General features: G+C 37.3%; 1 protein-coding gene and 3 non-coding genes across 4 annotated transcripts in view; 1 reads left to right on the forward strand and 3 right to left on the reverse strand.

Annotated features, from left to right (window-relative positions):
- Positions 1-3627: 3627 nt before the first annotated feature.
- LOC125237189 overlaps positions 3628-27062 on the reverse strand; it is a 42408-nt gene continuing 18973 nt past the window's right edge. The window contains 5 exon segments of the mRNA XM_048144183.1: positions 3628-5678; positions 5680-7313; positions 7777-7902; positions 8799-8894; positions 24294-24353. Coding sequence (XP_048000140.1) covers positions 3836-5678; positions 5680-7313; positions 7777-7902; positions 8799-8894; positions 24294-24353 — 3759 coding nt within the window. The 3' untranslated portion in view covers positions 3628-3835.
- Positions 9582-9655, reverse strand: Trnas-cga. Its single transcript has one exon. It is a non-coding gene; the product is annotated as a tRNA-Ser (tRNA).
- Trnas-cga lies at positions 9820-9893 on the reverse strand. The gene has a single exon. It is a non-coding gene; the product is annotated as a tRNA-Ser (tRNA).
- Positions 10136-10209, forward strand: Trnas-cga. The gene has a single exon. It is a non-coding gene; the product is annotated as a tRNA-Ser (tRNA).

The raw sequence follows: 27062 nt of genomic DNA on the forward strand, positions 1-27062 counted from the left end.
AATTAATAGTTCTTGGAATTTTAATGAGTTTCACATGAAATATAGAAATTTAAAAATTTATGAAATGGAAAGTTTCAATCTCCATACAAAAATGAGGAAAGTTTCACAATTTTTCCTATTTTGAAAAATTCGCAATTTTGGAAAGTTTTAGTCAGCCCGTCGTCACTCCATAGTATGATAATATCATCAAGCGATGATTGCCAACATTACGACACAAAAAAAATGCTATCAAATCAAAATGACATCTATTGTTAATAGTACTAAAGTCCATTATATTTTGGTAGCATAAATACATAGATAATAGAGTTTCATATTTCCTTAGTCTATGGCCTGACCTACGTGTTTTTTTTTTCAAAACGTCAAACGTCAAGTCGTCAACGTCAAATCTGTCATAACTCGTTTGAATTTTGTAAGTAAATAATAAAATTATTGAAATTTCGGGCAAACCAATAAGAAAGTGTGAAATTTGTGGTGTATGGTGTAATATTTGAAAATATCAACTTGTGGCTTGTTTTTACCTAGCTTTGCACTGGATATATGCAGGTCGGTAACTATTAGTATTTTATTCTATTTTCGTTTCGAATTGCTAACAATTACTCATTCAATCAATTAAAAGTAGTACTAATCATGTACAGTCTACGAATTAAGCGAAAACATTCTGTAAATAAGTTTTTCGTAAACAAACAAATAACCTAAAATACCAATAGAGTGTGACCAACTTATCGATAATCTCTTTATTTCAGATGACGATTATGGGTAATTTTAACAGGTAACGAAGAATCTGCATATTTATCCATCTCCTGTATGAAGATAATGTTGGGCAAAGGTTTTCAAGGCTTTTTGCAGTAAATATTAACTTTCCCTGGTAAACATGCAAGGAACACGAAGATTAAATGAAGCAACAAATACTGGCTTTTAACAAAACTCTTAATTAGGAGGCAGTGCCAAATATGAACGTCAGGCACAGTAAATCATAGGAATTTTCTGCAAACGCCTCAAAATTAGTTCAACTGAAAAGTGCTGTAAAGTAGTTGAAAAATTACTTCATGTAAAAGAAAAGTGATGTTATATTTTGCTTTTGTTTTATTCATTTTATACAGGGGCGTATTAAAGGCGGCAGGCTCTTTTTAGGGTAGCAAAGCAGCATTTTTCTAAAATTTCATACTTTATCGTCACTTAACGGGGCGGTAATCCTGACTGGCTCAGGATGCCAACGCCAAATCCTTGAAATACGCCTCTGACAACCATCCCAGACATTTTTTTAAATATATGTATTAATTTACTGTTAAGTCGCCATACTGCGAAATATCGCACATTTATCGATATCGATAAAGATTAGGGACTGGGTTGGTCGAGCCCTAGCGACTTTTGCTTTGTGTTGGTAGCAGTGACATGACACCTCACGACCGTCGAAAAAACGCCTGCATAAATCGGTTCGAGGGTTGTTCGAGAGCCTCCTGCGTACTATGGGAACACTAATAATAAAAAAATATGCCCGATATGTCAGAATTGTCAAAATTCATTCTCCGATTCAGAGATTTATTTTGCAAAATAAACGTTTTTCGACGATTTACTTAAGTTCTGAGCTATGTATTGCATAGTGAACCATTGTGGAAGTAAATGGAAACCGAAATCCGACGTAAAATTTCACAAGTAAGTACCTACTTATTTTACCAAAATGTTCATAAACCTCACTGGCAATAAATTTTCTTCTATTTTGTTTGTAATCTTGGTTAGTTCTTATCATTATATTGGTTTCATTGTCTCAAATTATATCAAAATTCCCACGAATAGGTTTAGAACGATAAATATGACCTTTAAAGAAAAATAATGCTATGTGTGGTTTTACGACTAGGGTGACCAATCTTTTTTCTTGCATGGTATTTACTCTTATTGAATGGAGCTAAATCTATCAACTTGGTACGGTTTCTATGTTCATAGTTCATATCACAGTATAATAATACCAACTTTATATAATTTATGTCTTTACAATTAACATGAATAATATTAAACTTTTCAGTGTTCCAAAAGATGAAGGAAGGAGGCAGCATTGGCTGTTGGCTGTCGATTGTACCGATAAAAGGAAATGTTTCAGAGCGTTCGACAATTTGCAGATTTGCACTTTAAGCCTGAAGATTATGACACAGAAAGAAATTTTAAAAATCAGTCCAGTAACGACGGATATATCGTGGCCTAAACATTAAATTGAGATACATATATACATGCGAAGAGAATTGAAATACGTACGAATTGAGAACCACCTTCCTTGAGATTTGGGGCGGCGCTTAAAAATAAAGATACTGTTTTAAAACGTCCTAGTATTTCATTATTTCCCCATTGACAAATACTTCCCTTATATTTTTGTGGCTATTCCCACTAGTTACCACCAAGTTTTTACCTGTCCTAACTACTGGGATTTCCCCCACATTGTTAATTAACAAAACCGGGGGTTGATAGTTCAAAGGTTTTAAGCCTGTGTCGAGAGATGTGCTGACTCTTAAAACGTAGTGATTCAATGCTCTTTGGTTTTAGTTGGCACATCGTTAGATCAAACAACTTACGGTGGCCGGTGGCCGGTATGAAACCTTACCCGTCGTGTGCGGATGGGTCAAAAAATTGTGGGTTCCAACCTCGGCCTTGGATAGGAAATGGGAAAAGATAACCTAATTTTACGCACGGATCCGTGCCTGAGCATACCATCGGCAGTTACCTGTACATTGGTAATCCTTATTACAAAGGCATAAAGTCTACCGATGGTTAGTTAAGAGTGTTGGTGTTAGTACGATGGGTTAATATGCCCAATAGAAATGCGGGAATTTTCCCGAGAACGGCAATATACGTAACTTAGATACATAAAGAGAGTAACCCCCTTATTCATAAACGTACCTACTCTAAAGTTATCAAGCCGATAAAGTTCGTTTGTCCCTTTCCGACGTGTTGGTGTGATAGAAAAGGACAAACGAACTTTACTGGGTTGATAACTTTAGTGAATGAATAAGGGGGTTAGTATTTGTAAATGAGTGGTAAAGAAAATGATCAATAAAAAGTTTAATTCTTTAATGAAAATAAGTTAAAACAATACCTTCCCTATTTACATTTCTTAACACTAATATCGAATAAGTTAGTAAATGACTTGAGTATAATTACAACAATTGAGTATTTAACTCTGAACACACAATCGTATCTCAAATATAACAAATTTGAACATTTCGTTCTTTTAACATATAACGAGTAACAAATTTTATAGATTAAATAGGTATACAAAATTAAACTATGTACAAAAGCTATTGTAATAACTATAATAAGGTATTTACTACGTCCGAGCCTCTATGTATCACAAATTATATGGATGCCATCCAAATTCTCAGCAAAAAATCATATCTACTGCCATTAACGCGTTTTCGGATGTCACCATAAGTGTCGTCAAATTTTTGGGTAACCTTTCCTACCTGGAACCTGGCCAAAGTGACAATCTCTTACGGCCCAGCCACGACATTGGTCTAAGCGCGACAGCGGTGAGCGGCAGCCATACGTGCGAATGAAAAGTCCCATCGCTGTGTCTCGCTCCAATGTACGGCCGCCGCTCACCGCTGCCGCGCTTAGACCAATGTCGTGGCCGAGCCGTTACGCTTCGTAAGCGTATCTCCCTATATGTAGTGGCGCGACAGAGTCACACTGCGTTTTCGATCTTGGATGGACTGAATATGTTATATTATTTTCAAGAACCATATATATAATCTGATTTATTTCTATCACTTTCACCCAACTTTTTTGGTTCAATTCTCTTTAACCAGACACTAGCTTACGTTGGGTAACATTTCTTCAGACATTAATTCTAATCTTTCTTAACTGGGAAACCGTCTAGATCAATCTCAGTACTAGGGATCAGTGGAGGCTTAAATCCATATTCTATCCTTAGATTAGATACCTTCGGCGTCCTGTCCGCTCTTCGCAGTTTCAGTAGTTCAGCATTTGGTAGAAAATAGTTATTATTCTGTTGAGTGGGCTGAGCCCAATGGTGTTCATTGCGAACCGGGGGCGGACCGTAGTAATCATTTTGTCTATTATTATTGTTGGTTAAATATTGAATGTAGTTGGTTAGAGCTGGGTTCTTTTTGAGTTCAAACTTGGGTGTATTGTTGATGTACTGGTATGACGACGCGTAAAGATTCCCCCAGTGTGTTGTCTGCACAGAAGCGGGTTTTCTTTCTTTTAAATCTTTGACGTATTGGTTATACTGAGCAGCGTAAGACTGTTGAGCCTTCTGGTCGATATTATGTTGTATTTCGTTTAGGTTTAAACTTGGCGCTGGACTCGCTTGCTTACGCTGTTCGGCATACTGATATCGGGGTACATGTCTTGTCTGTTCAACGCCGTGCGCGTAGGTGTAATAATCTTGAGGCTTTTCAAAATGGTATGGCACTCGAATAGGCACGTACACTGGCCTTTCAACCTTCTTCTCCACCGGGTAAGGAACCTTAACATGCACGGGCACTTCAACTGGGTAAGGCACCTTTTTCTCCACAATCTTTTCAACTGGATACGGCACGTGCTTTTCAACTGGGTAAGGTTTGTCAACGTATTTAGTTACAACTACGGGCCTTTCTACAATTTTCTCAACCACCTTTTCAACTGCGTATGGTACTTGGTATGGTATCTTTTTCTCAACAATCCTGTCAACCGGGACCGGGTAAGGCACTTTTTTCTCTACAATTTTTTCAACGGGATAAGGTTGAGGAACATGTACTGCAACCGGTACTGGTTGAGGAACCGGTACTTCAATGTGTACCGGTTTTTCAACATATTTCGTAACTGTTACCGGTTTTTCGACAACCCTGTCGACTGGGACCGGTATTCTCTTTTCTACCGGATAAGGGACGGGTACTTTAGTCTCGTAATGTACCGGGTAGGGTACCCGCCTTTCAACTTCATACGGAACGGGTACTTCTTTGTGCACTATTTTCTCAATGGTCACTGGTTTTTCTACCGGCACTGGGTATGGGATTCTGTGTTCTATCGGGACGGGGTACAAGACCTTCTTTTCTACAGGGACTTCTACTGGCACGGCTACCGGCGTAGGTACCGGGACTTGATGAAGAACTTGTTTTTCGACGATCTTCTCTACAGGATAAGGAATATGTACGGGTCGGTCAACATAAATCTTGTGCTCAACCGGATAGGGTACCTGTACCGGATATAAATGCGGTACCTCAACCGGATAAGGTTTATCAACGAAACGGGTGACTTCAACTGGTCTATCAACTATTTTCTCATATGGTACCGGTACAGCTACTGGCCTATCCACCGGCACATGTTTTACAACCTCAACTTTCTCTGGATACGGTACTTCTTTTTCTATAAATCTGTCAACGAATTTCGTGACCGGGACTTCCTTTTCAATAATGATCGGTTGTATAATTGGATGATCTTGGTCTACGCTATAAGAGTAGTCATAAGGCCTGGCGTATTCATTCCTCTCATTGCTGTCTCCATTTGGTCTGATTTCGACCTCAGTCTGAATATTTTCACTTGGTTCTAATTGTTCTCTGGAATCATTCTGCTGATCAGTAATTGCATTAGCGTTATTTCGGTTGTTCTTCTGTCCATACGACCTCAAAGCGTCAACATAAGTATGATACAAAGACTTAGCCAAGTCTAATGGTCCCTTATCATTACATTACTTCATCTAAATGATCTTGGACTTCAACATCATTTATGTGAGTAATGCTCAAAGGTATGGATTGCTGAATTTCTACGATAGTCTTTTCTCTGTGAGGGCTTTTCACTGTGTCTGTAACAACTTCACTGTCTGAAACTTCATGATCATCTACAGTATTAAATGTTCCAGAGTCATTTGCATTGAAAAGCCTTAAAGCAACGGTGATAGGAGCGAGATACTTCTGACTTACAGGTCGTGGTGTTACATTGACTAGGTTTTCAGAAGGAGATTGTCTGTTTTGACCGTCTTCACTATTAGTTAAATTCTCATCAAGGCTGTTTCTCACTCCAACGATCTCGTAGCCTTCTTGCAAGTACGGAACCATAGTCGAAACTAAATTGTTAACAATTTGATCTTTGAAAGTATCAAGAGTAGAATCTTGAACAACAATAGGGGAGGCGAACTTGTATTCGTTTGCATTTGTTTTTAGAACATTCTCTTTTTTCTGGTCATTCTCTAAGTGCTCTATTTCACTGTCAACAATATTTTGTATTTTAGCTCTGACTGTGATTCTGCTTCTTGCAGTTTTAGATGGAACATTCGAGTAGTTGTCATATTGATTTTGTTCAGGGTTGGCGTTTCGTGGAGTATTTGGCTGGGCAGTAGAATAATGATCATATCGAGTATCTTCATTGAAATGATTTCTTTGAGTGTTTGGTGATACCGTTGAGTAGTGATCATATTGAGATTCTTCAACAATTTTGTTTCTTTGAATATTTGGCGATACAGTGGAATAGTGGTCGTATCGACTTTCTTCAGGAATCCTGTTTCTTTGGGTATTTGGTGACACCGTGGAATAATGATCATACCGAGTTTGTTCTGCTTTTAAGCTGAATCTTGGTTTAGGTTTGATGATATCATCATTATGTACATTCGTTTGCTTTTCAGCAGCATGATTTATTTTGAGTAAATCTTCATTTGATATTATATCCTGTGTCGAAGCTACGAGTCTTGAAATTCGATCATCTTCTGTTGTAATACTACGAATCGTTGTAGATGCTACTTCATTGTAATAATACCTTTCACTTCTTGCATTGCCTCGAGGAGCCTCAACTTTGAAATGAACAGCTCCTCGATAAGTCAGCGGTTTCTCTGTACTTCTAATACCATAATTTCCATTAATATTACGGATGTCGAACGTAGGAGTTTCAGCATAGACACGAGTAGGTTTCTGTGAGTTGTCTTCATGTTCTTCAGGTATTTCTTCTTCGTTAGTGCAATTGTGATCTTTGAACACTTGAACAACATTGGTTGTTAGATGTTCATGATCTTGCTCAGCATTATCCTCTTTGTTTTGAAGAGGTTTAGAGCGTTCACTTTGCTTCGTCTCGAAGTTCGTTACTTTGTCAGTGATTTGTTCGTTGAGTTGGATGGGGTGTAGAGTTTGTATGTTGTAGTAGGCAGGGGTGGCTATATTGTTGTTGTAGTAGTAGTTTGGTAGTGTGTACTGGACGTTTGCTTGCGGGAACTCTTGGTCAGACGGGAACTGCTGCTGCAGGAGGAAGATCTCGACGGGCTGTGGGGAGGTTACGGGCGCTTGGGTTTGATTGTCGTTGGACGGCGATACTTGGTACAGCTGTGTTGTTAGCGGCAACTGAAATAAGACAATTATCTGTTAAACCGATAAATCCTTGAATATCTAATCCTCAATCTGAAGTATCATCTCTTTTAATAATGTATGTATGTATGTATGTATGTATGTATAAGCTTTATTGTACATAAAGGAAACAAAAGAGATACAGTTACAGAGTCAGTAATATACAATGTAGGCGGACTTATCCCTTAATGGGATCTCTTCCAGTCAACCTTTGAGGAAATGAGTAGAAGCGAATTAACGATGAGTGACCAATTCAAAAATAATTTGATTAATCACAATCAGACTACGAATATAGGGCAGTGAGCGGCAGCATCTCCACACACATTAAAAACTAGTCAACTAAGACAGTGTCCATATTAAGTCTTACGTCAAGAAAGGTAGAGTCTAGCTGTTTACTCGCCAATTCAGACACTACCGACTTAAAGAAACTAAAAATCATTGACAAGGATGTAAAACTAACCTGTGTATTGGAGAACTGAATCGCGCGCTCCCCAAGCGCGATACTCGCGGTATGGGTACCAGTGTTCACGGATACTGCCCCGTGGTAACCGGTGTCGTCGGCCACGTAGCGAACTTCTTGCTCGTTCTGAAATAAATTATGAGAAAAAATATGGGTAAGTATAAGTATATTTATTTAGGTACATTTCACTGTAAAAACCTCATTATTAGTCATTTATTTTTCTTTTTCTTAGGCTAGGTTTTTTACAATATGAGTATAAAAGCAAAATGAAATAAAACACTTACAAAACAATATAAAACATATAAACACATTATAGAAAACCTAACCTGAGCATATCTTTTTTTTTCTCCACTTTTATGAAATGTGATATTTTTGACAAAAATTAGGCTATTTCTACTCAGAATCACTAGCTTTTTCAATCCTAGTAGTTAAAAAAAGTGTCCCATACGATTTTTTCTTATTTTGTTACAATTTTCGGTACTTGTTGTGTGGGGTAACAAAAGAGGAAAGTAACAAAAATGTATGGACATTCTGGGACACTTTTTGTCTCCCAGTGAGATTGAAAGTACTACTCGTAAATCTCGTGATTCTTAGTACAATTGATCTAAAATTCCCTTAAAAAATCAAAATAAAAAAAATGGCAAAAAAAAAAAATGCTCACTCACTAGGGTGCCGCCAGCTGCGGGTCATTATTAGTATTATTATACCTAGTGTTTACTAAAGGAAAATACGAGTAATTCAGAGGTAATCTAGATATATTGGGGATGAGCTCAAAGCAAGTTTGTTGCTGGCCAGCCGAATTTTCTGCAGCCCAGTTTTGCAACTCAAGGTTTAAATTAACAAAATAACTTGGAAATATACATACTTACATACATCATAGCTACATTCAAAGAAATAAAATAGAAGGGCAAAAAGTGGAAAACGTCTTTGCCTTTGGCTAGTCTGTGGTCAAGAGTAAGCCCATTTATAATTAAAAAAAAAAAAAAAAATGGAAAAATGTCGTAAAAAACGTGTAAAGTTACCTGTGGCAGTTTGACATAATAGTGCCCCGCGGTGCCATCTCCCTGCGGCGTCAGCTGCCAGCCCCACTCGTAGCCCACTCCATTTTGCTGGATTTTCTGCAAAATAATAACAAATAGGTAATTAAGAAGACAAAAAAATAGGACATCTGCTGGCACACACAAACAGAGCGGGCGCCATATGCAGTTATCCGTGACAAAGAACAATGATGGGTGAAGGTGAATGATCGAAATACCGAAATACGATAATGTATAAATTAAATAAATAAATAATAAATGTTATAATAGAACTTCTTACATAGATTGACTGAGTCCCACGGTAAGCTCAAGAAGGCTTGTGTTGTGGGTATACCTACTCAGACATCGATATAATATACAAATACTTATATGTATGTATACATAGAAAGCATCCATGACTTAGGAACAATCTGTGCTCATCACACAAATAAATTCCGTTCTTTGCAGGGTTAACACATGATTGCCGCGAGAGTATGTCGCCGCAAGATAGACTACCCGTCCTTATGTCCATTAATGCAGCTAGAAGAAGACGTGTCATCTATCTCGCGGCAATCATGTGCTAGGCCTACTGGGATTCGAACCCAGGACCGTGGCTTGGCAGGCAGGGTCACTACGCGCTAGTTAAATGAAATTCCTCGGCAATAACGCATCTAGTTTGATGGGACTACCGCCAAAATACATAAGAACTTAACAAATGGTTCAACCTATAAACTGAAATAGATACCAATAAGATACCATACACTAAAGAAAAACGATCAAGCCCACTGGTGGCGAAGCCGGGAATCGAACCCGGGTCTCCAGCTATCGCGGCTGACGTGTTCGACCGCTACACCACCTCGACCGCCGAGGTACCCGTCGAAATTTCTCTAGTGTATGTTATCTCTGAAGGCTAGGCGCCTTTGACCAACTCTAAGGGCGAGCAATTTGTGCTTGCACCTCCTATATGAATCCTTTTGCAGGATTACGATATATATTACACTGAAGAAAAAACGATCAAGCCCACTGGTGGCGAAGCCGGGAATCGAACCCGGGTCTCCAGCTATCGCGGCTGACGTGTTCGACCGCTACACCACCTCGACCGCCGAGGTACCCGTCGAAATTTCTCTAGTGTATGTTATCTCTGAAGGCTAGGCGCCTTTGACCAACTCTAAGGGCGAGCAATTTGTGCTTGCACCTCCTATATGAATCCTTTGCAGGATTACGATATATATTAGGATTCATATAGGAGGTGCAAGCACAAATTGCTCGCCCTTAGAGTTGGTCAAAGGCGCCTAGCCTTCAGAGATAACATACACTAGAGAAATTTCGACGGGTACCTCGGTGGTCGAGGTGGTGTAGCGGTCGAACACGTCAGCCGCGATAGCTGGAGACCCGGGTTCGATTCCCGGCTTCGCCACCAGTGGGCTTGATCGTTTTTTCTTCAGTGTATGGTATCTATTTCAGTTTATAATTTATATATAGTAGTGTTACTACTTTAAAAACAAATCAAAAAATATTTAATAAAATAATTTGATTTGTTCCCTACATCGAAATTGTTCAACCTTCCGGATCTTTACGGACATATCGGTTATTCAACAGGTGGTCCACTTCTTAAAGATTAGATTACTCTAATACAATTTATATAACGTTACAATTCAATATACATGTCATTGTATTGCGTAAAACACACTGACGCAATAGAGAGAGTTATTATTATCAATAATTGTCTTTGGAGTCGGAAGCGATAGTTATTTTTCATGTATGGGCGTTTTAACAGGCGGAGATTTTAATTGAAGTTATCTATTTTATGAAGCATTTTATAGCTGCAGGTATATAGATACTAATAGTTCTTTTATCGGTAAAAATTAAACTATTATATTTCGTCACTACAAGAGGCATAAAACAACATTGTTTCTAAGGAACTCACTTAAAACATTAATTGATTATGTTTTAAGTGAGTAATTAAAACTGCATGCATAGCACATTAAGATACAAGTGCGGAAAAGTTACGAATTTCCTTTTCGCACGTGTATCGTACGACGTTTTTTAGTATAGGTGGCCCTCTTAATTTTTTTCTCTCTTATCTGAAGTTTCGACCTAGCAAAAAATTGCCCACTTCTTAGCAGTAGTGCGATAAAAAAGCACCATCTGTACTGAAAAAAAAAACTTGGTGGCATTTGAATTTTGATACATAACACTACAACAAACGTTACCGTTAACAACGTAGGCAATTACTAATGTAATGTGGTAGACATACTCGAACGCACCATTAATATTAAAACGAAATCCGAGTTTTAAGAAAGTATACGGATAGGGACGAATACGGCCAGAATTCATCAAAATAATAACTGACATAATCTAGTTACATTATTTAGTGTCAAGAGTAGGTATACTCTAATTGGCTTGTGTAACTTTTCATTGACCATCTTTCAATAAGCTTATCAAGTCATGTCCAATCAGAAATCATTGGCGTCCAATCACCGGATGATCAAACGGCCCACTTAGCACACATTTTACACCAAAGATTTCAAAAGTAAGGATTCGACTGTTCATATGATTTTTACTGAACGTTTCTTTTCGTGCACGTTGGTCCACGAAAATTGCCAAATGTTACGACTACAAGAAAGTTTTAACTTCTGATTAGCAGAAACGTCTGCAATCGATGCCGTTAGGCTTAGAATAAATTTAAAAGTGGAAAATGTCTGCCTTGGGTAAGACTTGAACTCAGAGGCCGTGAGTTCAAGTCTCACCCAAGGCAGACATTTTCCACTTTTAAATTTATTACAAGAAAGTTATCAAATAAATACCTATTCGTGTAAGAGTTGAACTAAAATGAAATACCTCAATAATTATAAATGTCTGCACATAACATAGCACTGAGAAAAATGAGTAAGTGTTTAATTTTTAGGGTTCCGTAATCAACTAGGAACCCTTATAGTTTCGCCATGTCTGTCTGTCCGTCCGTCCGTCCGTCCGTCCGTCCGTCCGTCCGTCCGTCCGCGGATAATCTCAGTAAACGTTAGCACTAGAAAGCTCAAATTTGGTAACAATATGTATATCAATTACGCCAACAAAGTGCAAAAATAAAAAATGGAAAAAAATGTTTTATTAGGGTACCCCCCCTACATGTAAAGTGGGGGCTGATATTTTTTTTCATTCCAACCCCAACCGAGTGATATATTTTTGGATAGGTATTTAAAAATGAATAAGGGTTTACTAAGATCGTTTTTCGATAATATTAATATTTTCGGAAATAATCGCTCCTAAAGGAAAAAAAAGTGCGTCCCCCCCCCTCTAACTTTTGAACCATATGTTTAAAAAATATGAAAAAATCACAAAAGTAGAACTTTATAAACACTTTCTAGGAAAATTGTTTTGAACTTGATAGGTTCAGTAGTTTTTGAGAAAAATACGGAAAACTACGGAACCCTACACTGAGCGTGGCCCGACACGCTCTTGGCCGGTTTTTTTATTAACACTTGTATAATGGCAACATATATGTATTTTTTGGAATTTAGATGTGGTTTCTAGTACATACACAATGCGATTGGTTGATGAGTTCGCATCGCACGCGATTTTTCGCATAAATACTGCACGCTTGGCTCGCATTCGTGTCACGTCCTTACAAAGTATTTTATAAGTCTATATTTTACACTTATACTGTTTACCAACAAAACTGACCCGGTTGCGCAACGTTTCAATTGCCCGAGCTTTTCAACGAGACCTGTTCGTCAAGTTTCGTTAAGTCATCACTAGTTGCTTGTTTTGATAAATGTTTCTGACACAATTTGTGAACCGGGGTAAAAAAACTTTAGGTAAGTATGTTATTTTAAGTGTACGAAATATGTAAGTTTAGCTATACAAAATGTGTGTGTCGCTCGCTCTTTATGCGCTGAGTTAGTCGGGAGTGTTCTTAGCCATGTTTCATGAAAATCGGTCCACTATGTCGCGGTCGGTTTTTTTTTCAAAATTTTAATTTTATACTTGTTTTAAATATTTTGTGCAGTCGATAGTTCCTTGCTGGTACATAAGTATTATAATTTGCACTAGATTATATTATGATATTGGAAAATGTATTGCGGCTAGTAAACAATAAATCAATGCTTACACCTGTCACCTGTCGTAGATCTAAGCTAGAGTAATTTATTTGTGATAAAATTTACTTCTGATACACTTTACTATCTTTGATGGCAGTTAAATAAATCTACCACAAGTAATAAGATAAGTATACCTACCCATTTCATTCAAATTTAAACCTATAGAACCCTTAATACAAACTTGGGCCCTTCAATTTGGTATGATATTTTAGAAAAACATAAACTTAGGTAGAACTTCCTCTTGATTTTTATATCGCAAATTATCATCATTGTAACTTGACTTATGCGCTGCTAAAAGTTTTAAGTATGGTTTTATGTAATTATACAGTACTTAAATGAAATGGTTTAAGTATTAGAAAACACAATATCTAATGAATTCACCGCTGAACCGTAAACGCAGAAATAAATTATTCTACGAACAATGAAACAAAAGACAGATTTACAAGTGCAACTTGGCTTTATCTAACAATAAATACAACTTCCAGCCTCCGAGAAACTGACTTATGTGTCCATAAGCCTTAAATACTTCCCCCTTTTTCCTTCAAGAGCAAAACCTAGACGTTGCCTTATAACGTTCACTTTCATGCTCCCGGGGACTTTTACTCTCGAGTATAATTCACATCGTTCGAATATCGATCGAGAAACTGGTATAATTCGATCTTCAACTGTTTTTAGTAGCCATCAAGCTTAGGACTTGTAAACTGGTTAAATTGGTTAGAATGGTCTTGGTAATAGAATTAACAGGGCAGCTTATAAGGAGATCGCGGATTAGTCTCTAACAAAAACATAAAGACTAGTGACTATTGAATAGGGTTGGTGTTAGGACTGTTTAGAACTGAGCGGCGCACGTCTTCCGAGAGAAAAGCATGTGTGTTTATGGTGTTCCTAGTCTATGGTATGTTGGGCTTTGAATGACGTATAAGAATGCGGTTTAAACTTTGTAGTTACCTCAACACCTTTTATTAGAAGTTTAGAATACTTCCTGTATCCAGTCACATCATACCAGGGCATACATAACTTGCACAACCTGACACAGCAGTGTCACAATTTTGTTTCCTTTCAACCCCATAATTGCGAGGAGTGGCACTGAAACTTTAGTACCTAGGTTAGTTTCATGAGTTATGCCTACCCCTTTATGCGATACGGGTGTAACTGTATGTATGTATGTATGTATAGTATGGTTATTTGGTTTTATATTTCCTGTGTACTAGATAAAAGTTAAGGAAATTTCTTCTTCGACCTAGCGTTTTCCCGGCCTAGCGCCGGGGTCCGCTTTCCTGCTCAGTCTTCTCCACATTGCCGGGAAAGTTAAGGAAATCTAAAGTGTAGGTACATTTTAGGTTACATTATTCTTACAGACATTTTTTCAGTACTTGAGACTCAATTATGACCAAAATGGGATATTGCCGCAGATATATAATATTGTCTACAGAAGTGACATTTTCATAATAATGATATTAACGATGTTGTACCTACGCTAAGGGCGGGTTAATAATTTCACCACCCCCTTTCTTCCCGTGGGTATCGTAGAAGTCGACTGTGGGATAGGGGTTAAATTGTGGCGTAGGCGAGAGCATGGCGAGAGGCTGGCAACCTGTCACTGCAATGTCACAATTTTCGTTTTCTTTCAACCACTTTTTGCCAAGAGTGGCACTGAAACTTGAGTAGTACATGTGCTCTGCCTACCCCTTTATGGGATACAGGCGTGATTGTATGTGTATGTGTGTACCTACGCTGAAAAAATGACACAAGCCAGGAGCTACTTGTGCATCATTTAATTCATTTACTTAGGACCTATACGCTCGGAGCGGAGCGTTTAGCGGGGCGTGCATAGCAATGCACGGTCGAGAAGTTTCCAAAGTTGCAGAACATTCCTCATGAGAATTTTCGGTAACTTCTGAGAATGTTCTCGAGAACGAGAATTTATCAGAATACTTAGTAACTTCGTAGTTTATACCATAATTTCGTCGAACTCAGCAAGTCAAGACGTAGTCCCGTGCTAGTGCGGTGGCTTCGTGTGCCGATGTTCTCAGGTTCGATCCTGACAGCGATCTTTTTGTTTTTATTTTGTTTGTTTTTTTTGTATATACATATATTGGCATGACCAAAAACAGGCATCAAGAAATAATAGTTCGGTACCTAATTAAAAAAAATCAGGACTAAAACTGTGAAGTCTGAAAGTCGAAAATGTTCCCTGAAGTATAGTGAGAATTTAAGCAACTTATAGTGAGAATTTAGGTAACTTATCACTTATCAACAAAATAACTAACTGTAATAGACAATATTATACCTATAATAACATAATATATAGTTTTATATTATGCCCATTTAAACATTATTTCAAGTATATTCTCTTGTTTAAATAATAAATTGCATGTTGCGGGAATGTTCTGCGAACATTCTCAAGAATGTTTCCGCTTTTTGGGAATGTTCTGCAATTTCTACATTACTAGGCGTGCGGCGGGGCGGGCGAGCGTGCGTCCACCCTATGTAACGTCGACTCAGGACACTTGTACGAGCTTTAATTTTTTTTTCAAGTCTCACCCAAGGCAGACATTTTCCACTTTTAAATTTATTCTAAGCCTGAGCTTTAATTGTTTAACATGCACGCACGCTCTGCCCAATATGAGTGTGCACTCAGACCTTACAAAGACAGATGAAATGTTTAATGTATACTACGATTGTCTCCACTAAGAACAATCATGATTCCATAACGGAAACGATCGGTTTTTGCTTGTAAACTGCTCCTGGTAATGGCACCGGAAGTTATCACAGTGCGGGGAAGTGGCACAAAGATGTGTACGGTAATGATATGGTAGTGTTGACTGATGAGAGCGTACGAGTTGCTTTTGCGATTGTAGACATCATCATCCTCTTTGCGTTATCCCAGCCACGGCTCATGGGAGCCTGGGGTCCGCGTTGACAACTAATCCCAAGATTTGGAGTAGGCACTAGTTTTTACGAAAGCGACTGCCACCCGACCTGAAGAAACTGGACCTTATTTGGAATTAGTCCGGTTTCCTCTCGATGTTTTCCTTCACCGAAAAGCGACTGGTAAGTATCAAATGACATTTCGCACATAAATTCCAAAAAATTCATTGGTGCGAGCCGGGGTTCGAACCTGCGACCTCCGGAACGGAAGCTGCACGTACTTACCGCTAGGCTACCAGCGCTTCTTTTTCTTGCGATTGTAGAGACATATACAATATACATACATCCCGTGTGGTGATGGGTTAAGAATTTCACCACCCCCTTCCCGTGGGTGTCGTAAGTCGACTGTGGGATATGGGTTAAATTGTGGCGTAGGCGAGAGGCTGGCAACCTGTCACTGCAATGTCACAATTTGGATTTCTTTCAACCCCTTTTTGCCAAGAGTGGCACTGAAACTTAGCAGTTCATGTGCTCTGCTTAGCCCTTTATGGGATAGAGGCGTGATTATATGTATGTACATGTATGTATGTATATCAGTCGGCTCAGCCAAGGTGACGTTGCTTGCGCTACGGGCGACACACTGTGGATGATAGACGCCATATCTAGGTAATTTACTAGGCGTTGTCATACGAAGTTTTTCGACGATAACTTCTTATGGTGTTGACAACTTTGCGTGGTAACTTTGGAATTGCCTCGCCGGCAAAAAATGTTAGACTCATTAACCAAGGATAATTTTTATTTTTTTAGCGCCACCTATGAAATACTAACATAACTACACTGATAATGCCCACAAATTTATTTTTTTCAAAATGTGTATTGACGTGATATCATGATATTAAAATAAATAAGCTTGTCATTTGTTCTTATAAAAAATAAAAATGCCCGAAAATATTTGGGGAAAATAAGATTTCAGCTACTTCCAGGCTACTAAACAGCGCCATCTAGTTTTAAGCCTAAAAGTCCCATACATTTCAGGATTACGCTTTTTTGTATGGGCTTTATCCGTCCCGTATATATCGTCCTTGTCGTCACTATGAAAAATCACCTCTTGCTCAAAATGAAAGTATTTTTCAACTTCAATTTCATTTAATTAAAGGACCAACTGAGATCATTGTTGTTAGTACGCAATTACATGATAATAAATAACTTAACATAAAATATCCTTTGTAAAACTAAACTATTAAATCTGATTAAATCTAAAATTATCCTAAAATTAAACTTAAAATAAAATTATACTAAAGAAATCTAAAATTAAACTAAATCTAAAAACGGCCCCTGTGGCATAGTACCGAAGACGCTGGTAGCATTTTCTCGCTGGATTGTCAAGCTAATACGCTGAGCGAGGAAGCTGCCATCTCTTCGGTCGCCGGTGGCGTCTCTTAGTCTCTTCGATAAGTCCTTGAGAGACAGGGCCCAACGGACCAAGGGTCTCGACGCCGAATGGAATAAATAACTTAAATATATTAACTTAAATATACGGTTAGTATTCTACAAATCTAAATTTTGTATAAGTATCCCATGTAGATTAAAAGAAATATATGTACCTACTCTTGACGATGATAAAGTGTGGGAAAACACACTGTGCAGGAAGGAATTCCACCTGTCTCGGTTTAGGCGCTCAATCACTCGGACAGACGGACCGATAGGAAACTCCTTTCACTCGGAACTAAGTACCTAGCCAACGTCACATCTAAACTTCGTAAGCATATTGTAGATTACGATATTATTGTTATCGTAGCTAGCTGGGCATTTTTGCGCGAAGAATCTAAAAACTTTTTTTAAGTAGGTTTATTTTCCTTTTCAGAATCACGTCCCTTTCTATCCTAATAGGTGGAAAGAAGGGTCCCAACTTTTCCATTTCGTTACCATTTTTAGGGTTCCGTAGTCAACTAGGAACCCTTATAGTTTCGCCATGTCTGTCTGTCTAATAATCTCAGTAACCGTAAGCACTAGAAAGCTGAAATTTGGTACCAATATGTATATCAATCACGCCAAATGCAAAAATAAAAAATGGAAAAAAATGTTTTTCAAAATTTGTACAGCGGTTACAAAGTAAATAAAATAAATAAATAAATATTATAGGACATTCTTACACAGATTGACTGAGGCCCACGGTAAGCTCAAGAAGGCTTGTGTTGTGGGTACTCAGACAACGATATATATAATATATAAATACTTATACAGAGTGGGGCCTGTAACCAAGGTGAAGAATTGAACTGTAGGCTATTCTCCTTATACTGATCAACATTTGTTCAGTGACTTTTAAAAATTATGTAGTCTTTAAATTTTTAATTTTTCATACAAAATAAATATTAGCTTCAATGTACGCCATTATTGTTGTCATTGACGTTGTCTGTCACACTTTAGACTTAACAGAATTCGCAATACATTACCTCTTAGAAAAAACTTTCAAGGGTAATAAAAATCAAAATACAAGTTATTTTTAAAAGTCGCCGAACAAATGTTGATCAGTATAAGGAGAATAGCCTACAGTTCAATTCTTCACCTTGGTTACAGGCCCCCCTCTGTATACATAGAAAACATCCATGACTCAGGAACAAATATCTGTGCTCATCACACAAATAAATGCCCTTACCGGGATTCGAACCCGGGACCGCGGCGTAGCAGGCAGGGTCACTACCGACTGCGCCAGAACGGTCGTCAAGTAGGTATGCAATATAATTAATACAAGAACATTTTGGGACCACAATTTTGTCCCTATTGTTGATTGTCCTAGATCGAAAGGGCTCGTAATTCTGTGTAGGAAAAACATAACAGTCATAGCCTGCCTTAGAAAAAATATTTTTGGTGATTCTTCTCGCGAAAATGCCCCGCTACCTCTATCGCTTTTTCGATTCCGTATTGGGGCAATTTCAGAATTTGGGACCCCCCAATTAGCGAAAGTTGTTATCAAAAATTAACTCACTGTGAGTTCTGTGACAATAACTAAGCATGAAATTTCAATAAAAATATGGTTTTTGTGTTCATTACATAAACTTTAAGCGATAATCTATATTCAGAATGAGAAAAACGTAAATTTTTCGACATATTTTATATCTTAATTGTCGTCACAAAACTGACAGCGAGTTAATTTTTGTTTACAACTTTTGCTAATTGGCGGACCCAAATTCCGAAAATGCTGATTGGCGCGTCAGACAACGATTGTCTTTTGAATAGACCTGTAGTGGCGAAGACCACACTGCTGACACTACGTTTCGATCATCGCGTACCGTCAACGATTGTCAATTTGTCACTTTGGCTAGGCAGAGCTTTATGTAACGGTTACGTAATGTTGGCTTAGTTAAATCGGCCCTTAAGTGGTCTGGTTAAGCTTGTTGGCTTAGAGCTTTAAAATAATGATAGTGAGATAAGGAGGAAATCGTTTTGTTTATGTACACCTGCAGTTATGTTATACAACGCCGCAAAAATATCTGACACGATCTTTGGAATCATAAGTCTTGGAAATTGTACACTCCTTTTTGCTGTGTGCTTATATAAGTATAACTGTATATAACTGTTAAGACACAGCAAAAGGGAGTGTACAAGTTTCTAATGGGGTTGCAACGCGCATGTGACATTTTTTGAGTTGCAGGCATAGGTTACGGTGACCGCTTTCCATCCGGCGGAACGGATGCTTGTTTGTCACCGACGTAGTATAAAAAAACCGTGCGTTTTCACATTATCCGATCGTATATCGGATATAGGACCGATATGCCATACATTACAGGCGGCATCTTGGATTTCTTACATTGAAATCCTTCCGAGATCCGATATCGGATCGGATAATGTGAAAACGGACTGAGAGTGATGTTACTTTTTTTCTTTCTCATGCTCTGAAAGGAAGCTATTGCTGTTCTTAGGTACGAATGAAGAGAGCGGTTCTTTCCAGCACTAGAGCATTTTACGTCCCTCCTCAAATGCCTTTTCATAAAAAGGTAGTCGTCGTTTTGGATCTGGATCCTTTTTATAATGCATAATATTGATCAGTTATACGTGTTGACTATATAAATTATGTACTTTGATATTATAAATGGAAAAGTGTGTGTGTCTGTTTGTTTGTCCGTCTTTCACGGCAAAACGGAGCGACGAATTGATGTCATTTTTTTAAGTGGAGATAGTTGAAGGGATGAGTGACATAGGTTACTTTTTGTCTCTTTCTAACGCGAGCGAAGCCTCGGGCAAAAGCTAGTCAGTTAATATATCTTCATACTGAAGATCATACTGTACTTATAGCCTACCTTATCAAAATTTACGTTTTTTTTAATTATACGTACCTACAAATCACCAATAAATAAAAATAAACCAAAAACAAATGCAACACGTAACACTTCCAAACGCATCCATCACAAAACCAATTATAGTTCTAAACTTAAAACAAAAGAGTTACGCCACTCGCTAATGAACGCAAAAACGAACAGCTGTACCACAGATAATAGCGAGCCATAGATAATAAACAATAGACAATAAGATAGTATTATTAATAGTCTGCCGCGATCTCAGCGGCACGCGCGGGCAAGCGTGGTGTTAGGTAAAAGTACCTATCAATGCACGACACGGTATGATATGACGCTAATAATACCCAATGGATGACACCCTATCACATAGTAAATACTTCATAGTACTTGCCTAAGTTTTCCTTCAAACATATCGCCAGCCACCGTAGATTTTTTTTTGTAGATGAAATGAAATAGCGAAAATACCTATCATATCATGGCTTGGCCATCGTTTGATTAGATTCAAGAGTTTGCCAGCTAGCATGATTTTTCCGACTTGATTAGCAAATATCGTCGTATTTCAACCAATTCACACAAAATCTTAATTACTACACTATAAACCACTGAAACTTTACCTAAACCTTCCTCAAAACTACTCTGCTCATAGGTGAAAATCGCATGAAAATCCGTTTTAGTTTTTGAGTTTAAAGCGAACATACAAACAAACAGACACACAACGTGACACAACTAGGTGCGGTGGGGGACTATGTTTTATAAGGTGTAGTAGATTAAAAGTGGTATCTACTTGTACACTGTCGAACACTGTTACCTTTACCTTAAGTCACTTACGCTTTTCATCTTAAGTTGCCGTGAAAAATGGATATTGTTAAGTGTCATGTGTAATTATTTGTTTTAAATGATTTAGATTGTAGTTTGTCAGGCGATGTTTGAAGAACAATCTAGTAGCACGAAGTAGGTAACTAGATGTAGATTAGAGATGGGCCGAATATTCGGCAAGTTTTTCAATGTTCGTATTCGACCGAATAATTCGGTTGCATTACCGAATATTTACCGAATAAACAAAGTAAATAACTAATGAAGATCTTACGTATTCCATTGGATAATAGCTCCTATTTTAGTAGCTTTCTAAGGAACTACTAAAAAGAGATGTACTTAAGTAAAAAAAAAACCGTAGTTTAAGAGTTGAGAAAATTTCACAGTTGTTTTAATTAAGTTTTAGTTATCCACTAAATCATGAGAACATAGTTGTAACTAGTAACAAATGTAACCATTATCAATCATTTCATCCGCTTTAAAAATATGGCGTATTCTCCGAATGCGGGCCCTGTGGCACGCGTTACAGGAATTTCTCGTACTCTGAATGCGGACCCCATCTACTAATGAAAACGATTCCCCGAATGCGGGGCCCTGTGGCACGCGTTCCAGAAATCTTGGGCCCTATCGACTAATTAAATTGGGCCATTAACTATTTTCAAGTTATAGCCTTTTAAAGCGTATGTATAGCCTCGGTCGCTCCTATACCTTAACGGTGTTTATGCATATTCCATTGTATTGAGCAGGAAGCGACGCGGCGCCGTTTAATATGTGCGGCTTTCTCCGCCGCTCCGACAAGGTTCGATGCGTCGATACTTAAATACTTAATCCAGGGGTTTAGTATTCCTAGACGCTTGGTTCAATGTGAATGTTGCTTTTAATATAGATAGAGGAAATGAGAGTAGGCACAAGGTACAGTCTTACAAGATTAATCAAATAATTTTTATTTATTTTATTATTTATTGAAGTACTTATACATTGTATTTTAACGCCGAGTGTGGAATTGAAAAACGAGCAAGTGAAAGGATACTATAGTTGAACTACGAGCGAAGCGAGTGGTTCGAGAAAAGAATCCTGAACTTACGAGTTTTTCAACACACGAGAAGTAAAATACATTTGCACTCGTCGTGTGTAACACAAAACTTTTCCCCTCACTATAGCGAGGAAAGTACAACGCAAAAAACGCATTTATAACTGCTTCCAGGAGTTCCACAGGTGGTAAAACATCGTCATCACTAGATTCACTCACTTTTATAAATTTTAAAGCAGAAAAAATTACTATATTCAAGGTCAAATTACTTTATCCACTAGTGGATAAAATGCGTTTTTACCCGCGGGTATTAAAGGACAAAACACGTGTTTCCGAGCTAGTGAGGGGAAATAGTTATTTGTTATACAAGAGTGCAAAATTATATTTTAACGCCGAGTGTGGAATTGAAAAAACGAGCAAGCGGAAGGATTCTATAGTTGGACTACGAGCGAAGCGAGTGGTTCGAGAATATAATCCTGAACTTGCGAGTTTTTCAACACACGAGAAGTAAAATACATTTGCACTCGTGTGTAACACAAAACTTTTCCCCTCACTATAGCGAGGAAAGTACAACGCAAAAAACGCGTGCCACAGTTGGTAAAAAAACTTCATCACTAGATTAACCCACTTTTATCAATTTTAAATCAGAAAATTTGCAATCCAATTATCCACAATAGTGGATACAATGCGTTTTTACCCGCTGCATGGTTATTAAAGTACAAAACACGTGTTTCCGAGCTAGTGAGGGGAAAAAATAGTTCTAGGGCTATGACGGATCTTTTTTTCACGGGTTCGGATCGGATCCGGATCGGACGTGGTACCAAACCGCTCTGAATGTATTTGGACTAGCTCCATAAAATTTAAGAGCTTGAAATGTTACATACTCGTGTTTTCAACATTGCAATCAGAAAACACATACACATACTTACTTCATGTTTTTTTTTTGTAATTGGAACTGTGCGAATGACATCAATATTTAACAGTTGTAAATGTTACGTAATTGACAGCTGTCAATCCAATACCACCCCGGGTTACCGGGTATTACCGGGTTCATCACCGTAAGAAATGTTATTGGACCAAACTAAGGTTCCGCTTACACCGGTACGTAGCCGAATGGCACAAACGCTCACGAAACGAGACGCTCTTAGCTATCTATCTCTATCGCTCTTGCCTATTGGCGCGACAGAGCCAGACTAATTTTCGCGGCGTTTCGTTTTCGTTTCACGCCGCAGAAACGCCATTCGGCTATCGGCACCAGCGGATTAATCATGAGTTTTGACGGTTTAGGGTCGATTGCACGAAACCGTCCGTAACTGAATAGGCTACTTGACCCTTTTTCAAAGTATGTCTTATATTGTTAATTTATACTGTCTAATTAAACGAAAAAAAATAGTACCATATTTTATTACGACTTAAAAAATTATTTAAAGTTTACTTTTACGTGATCAGGCAAAAACAACATCAGCCATATTAATCTATAGAATATCTATGACATGACGTCAGTATATTTAGAATTTTTTTTTTTAATATTTCACATTGTCACACCCGTCAACGACTATGAAATTTAATACAATAGAGGTTGCTTCTATGGAGATCAGATTACTACCTCTAATTTCCATAGTTGATCTGAATTATGTGACGTCACTCCAATGGCCAACACCGTTTTCGGAGTCCATAATTAAAAAAAAACATACACACATGTTTAATTAAAAATACGCAGTAATCACGCACTTTTAATGCCCGCAAGCCATAAATATTGATTTCTTAAGTCAAATACTACAGAAAACAATAACTTGATGTGCTAAATTCGATACGAGTCTAGTAGCCTATTTAGCGTTTTTTTGTATGGAGTTTTTTATATCCGGTCTGGCTTAATCGGTAGTGACCCTGTCTGCTAAGCCGCTATCCTGGGTTCGAATTCCGTAAAGTAAAGGCATTTATTAGTCTGATCACTATAGAGGGTGACTTTTGTTAGAACGAGACAGTTCAAAAAGATTTGCCAATTTCTATAGCTAAACTGTCTCTGTGACGTGACGTAGATAGAAATAAAATGTCAGTGTCATTATTAAAACTTGTACAGTACAGTAAGTTCAATAGTTCTTCAATAGTTCTTTAGTTGCATACCATATAATTTTACAATAGGCACATGTTATATGGACCCTGAAAAGGTTATAGCAAGAGTTGGTACTTTACGATATCTTGTATCAGAAGTACATACTTAATAGCTAATTAGCTTATACTTATTATTTATTTATCACTATACTTATAGGATCTAAATACAATATACTGTTATGATGCAAGTGAATTACTAAAATAGTTAAGTTAAAAATACTAATTACAAGTCATAAGGGTCATCCTCCAAAAAGTAAGCTTCAATTAGATGGATTTTGCTTACCGTGTGCGTAGTCTGTGCGCACGCGCCGGATATGGTCAGCGCCATCCACACTCGCGCCCACTGAAACAAACAAATATTATACATACTTAGATATTTTTATATCCACCGAAAGAAAAATGGAAAAATACTCTATGGTATGGGCAATGTAAGCGACGGAATGACAAAATTTTGTTTATAGTTTTTATTTGAAAATATCCTGTGCTTTTTCCGTGTATCTACCTTTATAATATAATATTTCATTTTTCATTTCATAATATAATACCTATAAAGGAGCAATTCTTGTATATTTATATTTATATACCTTCGATCTCGGAAGCAGCTCTAACGATTTCGCTGAAATTGTTATGAGGAAGTTTTCGGGGGTGGAAAAATCGATCTAACTTAGTCTTATTAGATTTCGAGAAACGCGAATTTCCGAGTTTTAATGCGTAATGTGAAAACGCACTAAGGATGAAAAGATTCAGAAGTCTTTATTACTTGTCAAGGAAAATCTTAACTTGTAGTAGCCCTATCTAGCTTTCATTCCACTGCTCCAGTATTTATTAATAGTCCAGTATTTATAGTCATATTTGCATAGCGGTCCCCTAATCAGTGTCTATGTCAAGATTATTATGTCAGGTCATTTACTGGTTTCTAAGTCGCAGACTAGATTTTATACGAAAGTTGTTTAGTTAATATTATACGTGCTCTCCTGCCTCGGTTAATTTAAGGATGTTGGGTGGTTGGGCAAGTTAAATTATGTACTCACCAATATAACTTGCTCAAACAAGTATAAAATTAAGAGTTCTCAGTAAGATAGATTGAATTTCACCTTCCCTAAAATAAAGGTAGGAAAATACAGCGGTATCGGCGCCGAATATATTTTTATTCCATTCGGCGTCGAGACCCTTGGTCCGTGGGGCCCTGGCGCTCTGAGTCTCTTCAAGGACTTATCGAAGAGACTAAGAGACGCCACCGGCGACCGAAGAGCTGGCAGCTTCCTCGCTCAGCGTATTAGCTTGACAATCCAGCGAGGAAATGCTGCCAGCGTCTTCGGTACTATGCCACAGGGGCCGTTTTTAGATTTACTTTAGTTTAATTTTAGATTTATTTAGTTTAATTTAATTTTAATTTTAATTTTATTTTAAGTTTAATTTTAGATTTAATAGTTTAGTTTTATTGTAAGATAATTTTATGTTTTACAAACACATGTATATGGAAGATAATATAAATAAATTAAATAGGAATCCATTAATTATTCTGATAAATATCAAATACATATTAAAGACCCCTTCCCTAAAGTATTGTAATATTTGTTACGAAACTTTGCACGTAAGGTATAGGCCGGTTTTTTATATCTTATAAAACAAACGAAATAGAGGTAAAACAAGTTTTGTATGAATCACGTAAATTCTTTGTATTTTTAACTATTTATGGTAGAACATGAGGCTACATAAATCCTTATTCTATTATAATATATATACACCGTGTTTTTTTGGTTTCCGTTGAATTCGACACGTAGCTGGGTTCATTATCAGGAACCACCACGTATATCACTTTTAGTTAAATTCGCAAAAAAAAAAATTTCCATCATTTTCATACAAAATAAATGAATTTATTAGTGTGAGAGACCTTTAACAATAATATTCCAGTTAGTGTCAAGTGATTGACGGCACATGTCAAAACAAATAACATTAGGAATTGGTAAAGGTGGTCACACACTTGTTCAGTAATTACCTTTATTTTTTTAATAACTCGATAACCGTAAGAGTTAAGACGCTTGTTTCGTAAAAAAATTAATTGTATTTGATCTAAAGAACCTTCCCTTAAAGTTAACGGAATTCAATAAAAACAGGTTGTATATATATAATGCTGTTTAAAACTTATGCGTATGGACTTTTTTATTTAAAACTGAGCGTATTTTTACTAAACAGCGATTAATTTGGGTTTGAGATAACTATCACTTAATAGAAACTTTGACATATGGGTAATATGTACACGTATATGGCTAACCTGTTCCTGTTATGCTCATTACGGACTCTTAATGTAGTTGCACTCAACTAAGACATGTTTTCCAATCAGGAAACATCAATTTAATAATAGTTATTAAATAAAATACTGACTAAATCTAGACTCTTAATGTAGTTGCACTCAACATGTTTTCCAATCAGGAAACATCAATTTAATAATATTAATTAAATAAAATACTGACTAAATCTAAACTGTTAATGTAGTTGCACTCAACGTGTTTTCCAATCAAGAAACATCAATTTAATAATATTAATTAAATAAAATACTGACTAAATCTAGACTGTTAATGTACGAGTAGTTGCACTCAACGTGTTTTCCAATCAGGAAACATCAATTTAATAATATTTATTAAATAAAATATGAATAATCTATTAAATACTGATTATAAACCTCTCAACGAGCACGGTAGGGCGCGTGCTGAATGTTTTATAGCTGGTACTTTCCAAGTTTCCGTGCTATGGCGATAGCTGGTCGTTATCGATTTAGAGGTAATTTATTAGCTTGTATTTAACATCGTTATAAACTGAAATATATATTGTGCAGTAAGGAAAAAGTGATAAAGATCGCAAAAGATTGTAGGGAAAGAAATATTCCGTTTTGCAACGTGCAAGGTGTTGATTGTTAAATTAGTGGCGCTTTCTCCGATTGTTCTGTCGCGCCAATTAAGATAGATATCTACTAGGGCTCATCCACATCGAAATTTTGTGTGACGTAAAATGTGCATGGTCCCCAAGTAATCTTAAGGACATGTCAAACATT

The sequence above is a fragment of the Leguminivora glycinivorella genome, chromosome 20 (genome assembly GCF_023078275.1).
Source record: "Leguminivora glycinivorella isolate SPB_JAAS2020 chromosome 20, LegGlyc_1.1, whole genome shotgun sequence".
Taxonomy (NCBI): Eukaryota; Metazoa; Arthropoda; class Insecta; order Lepidoptera; family Tortricidae; genus Leguminivora; species Leguminivora glycinivorella.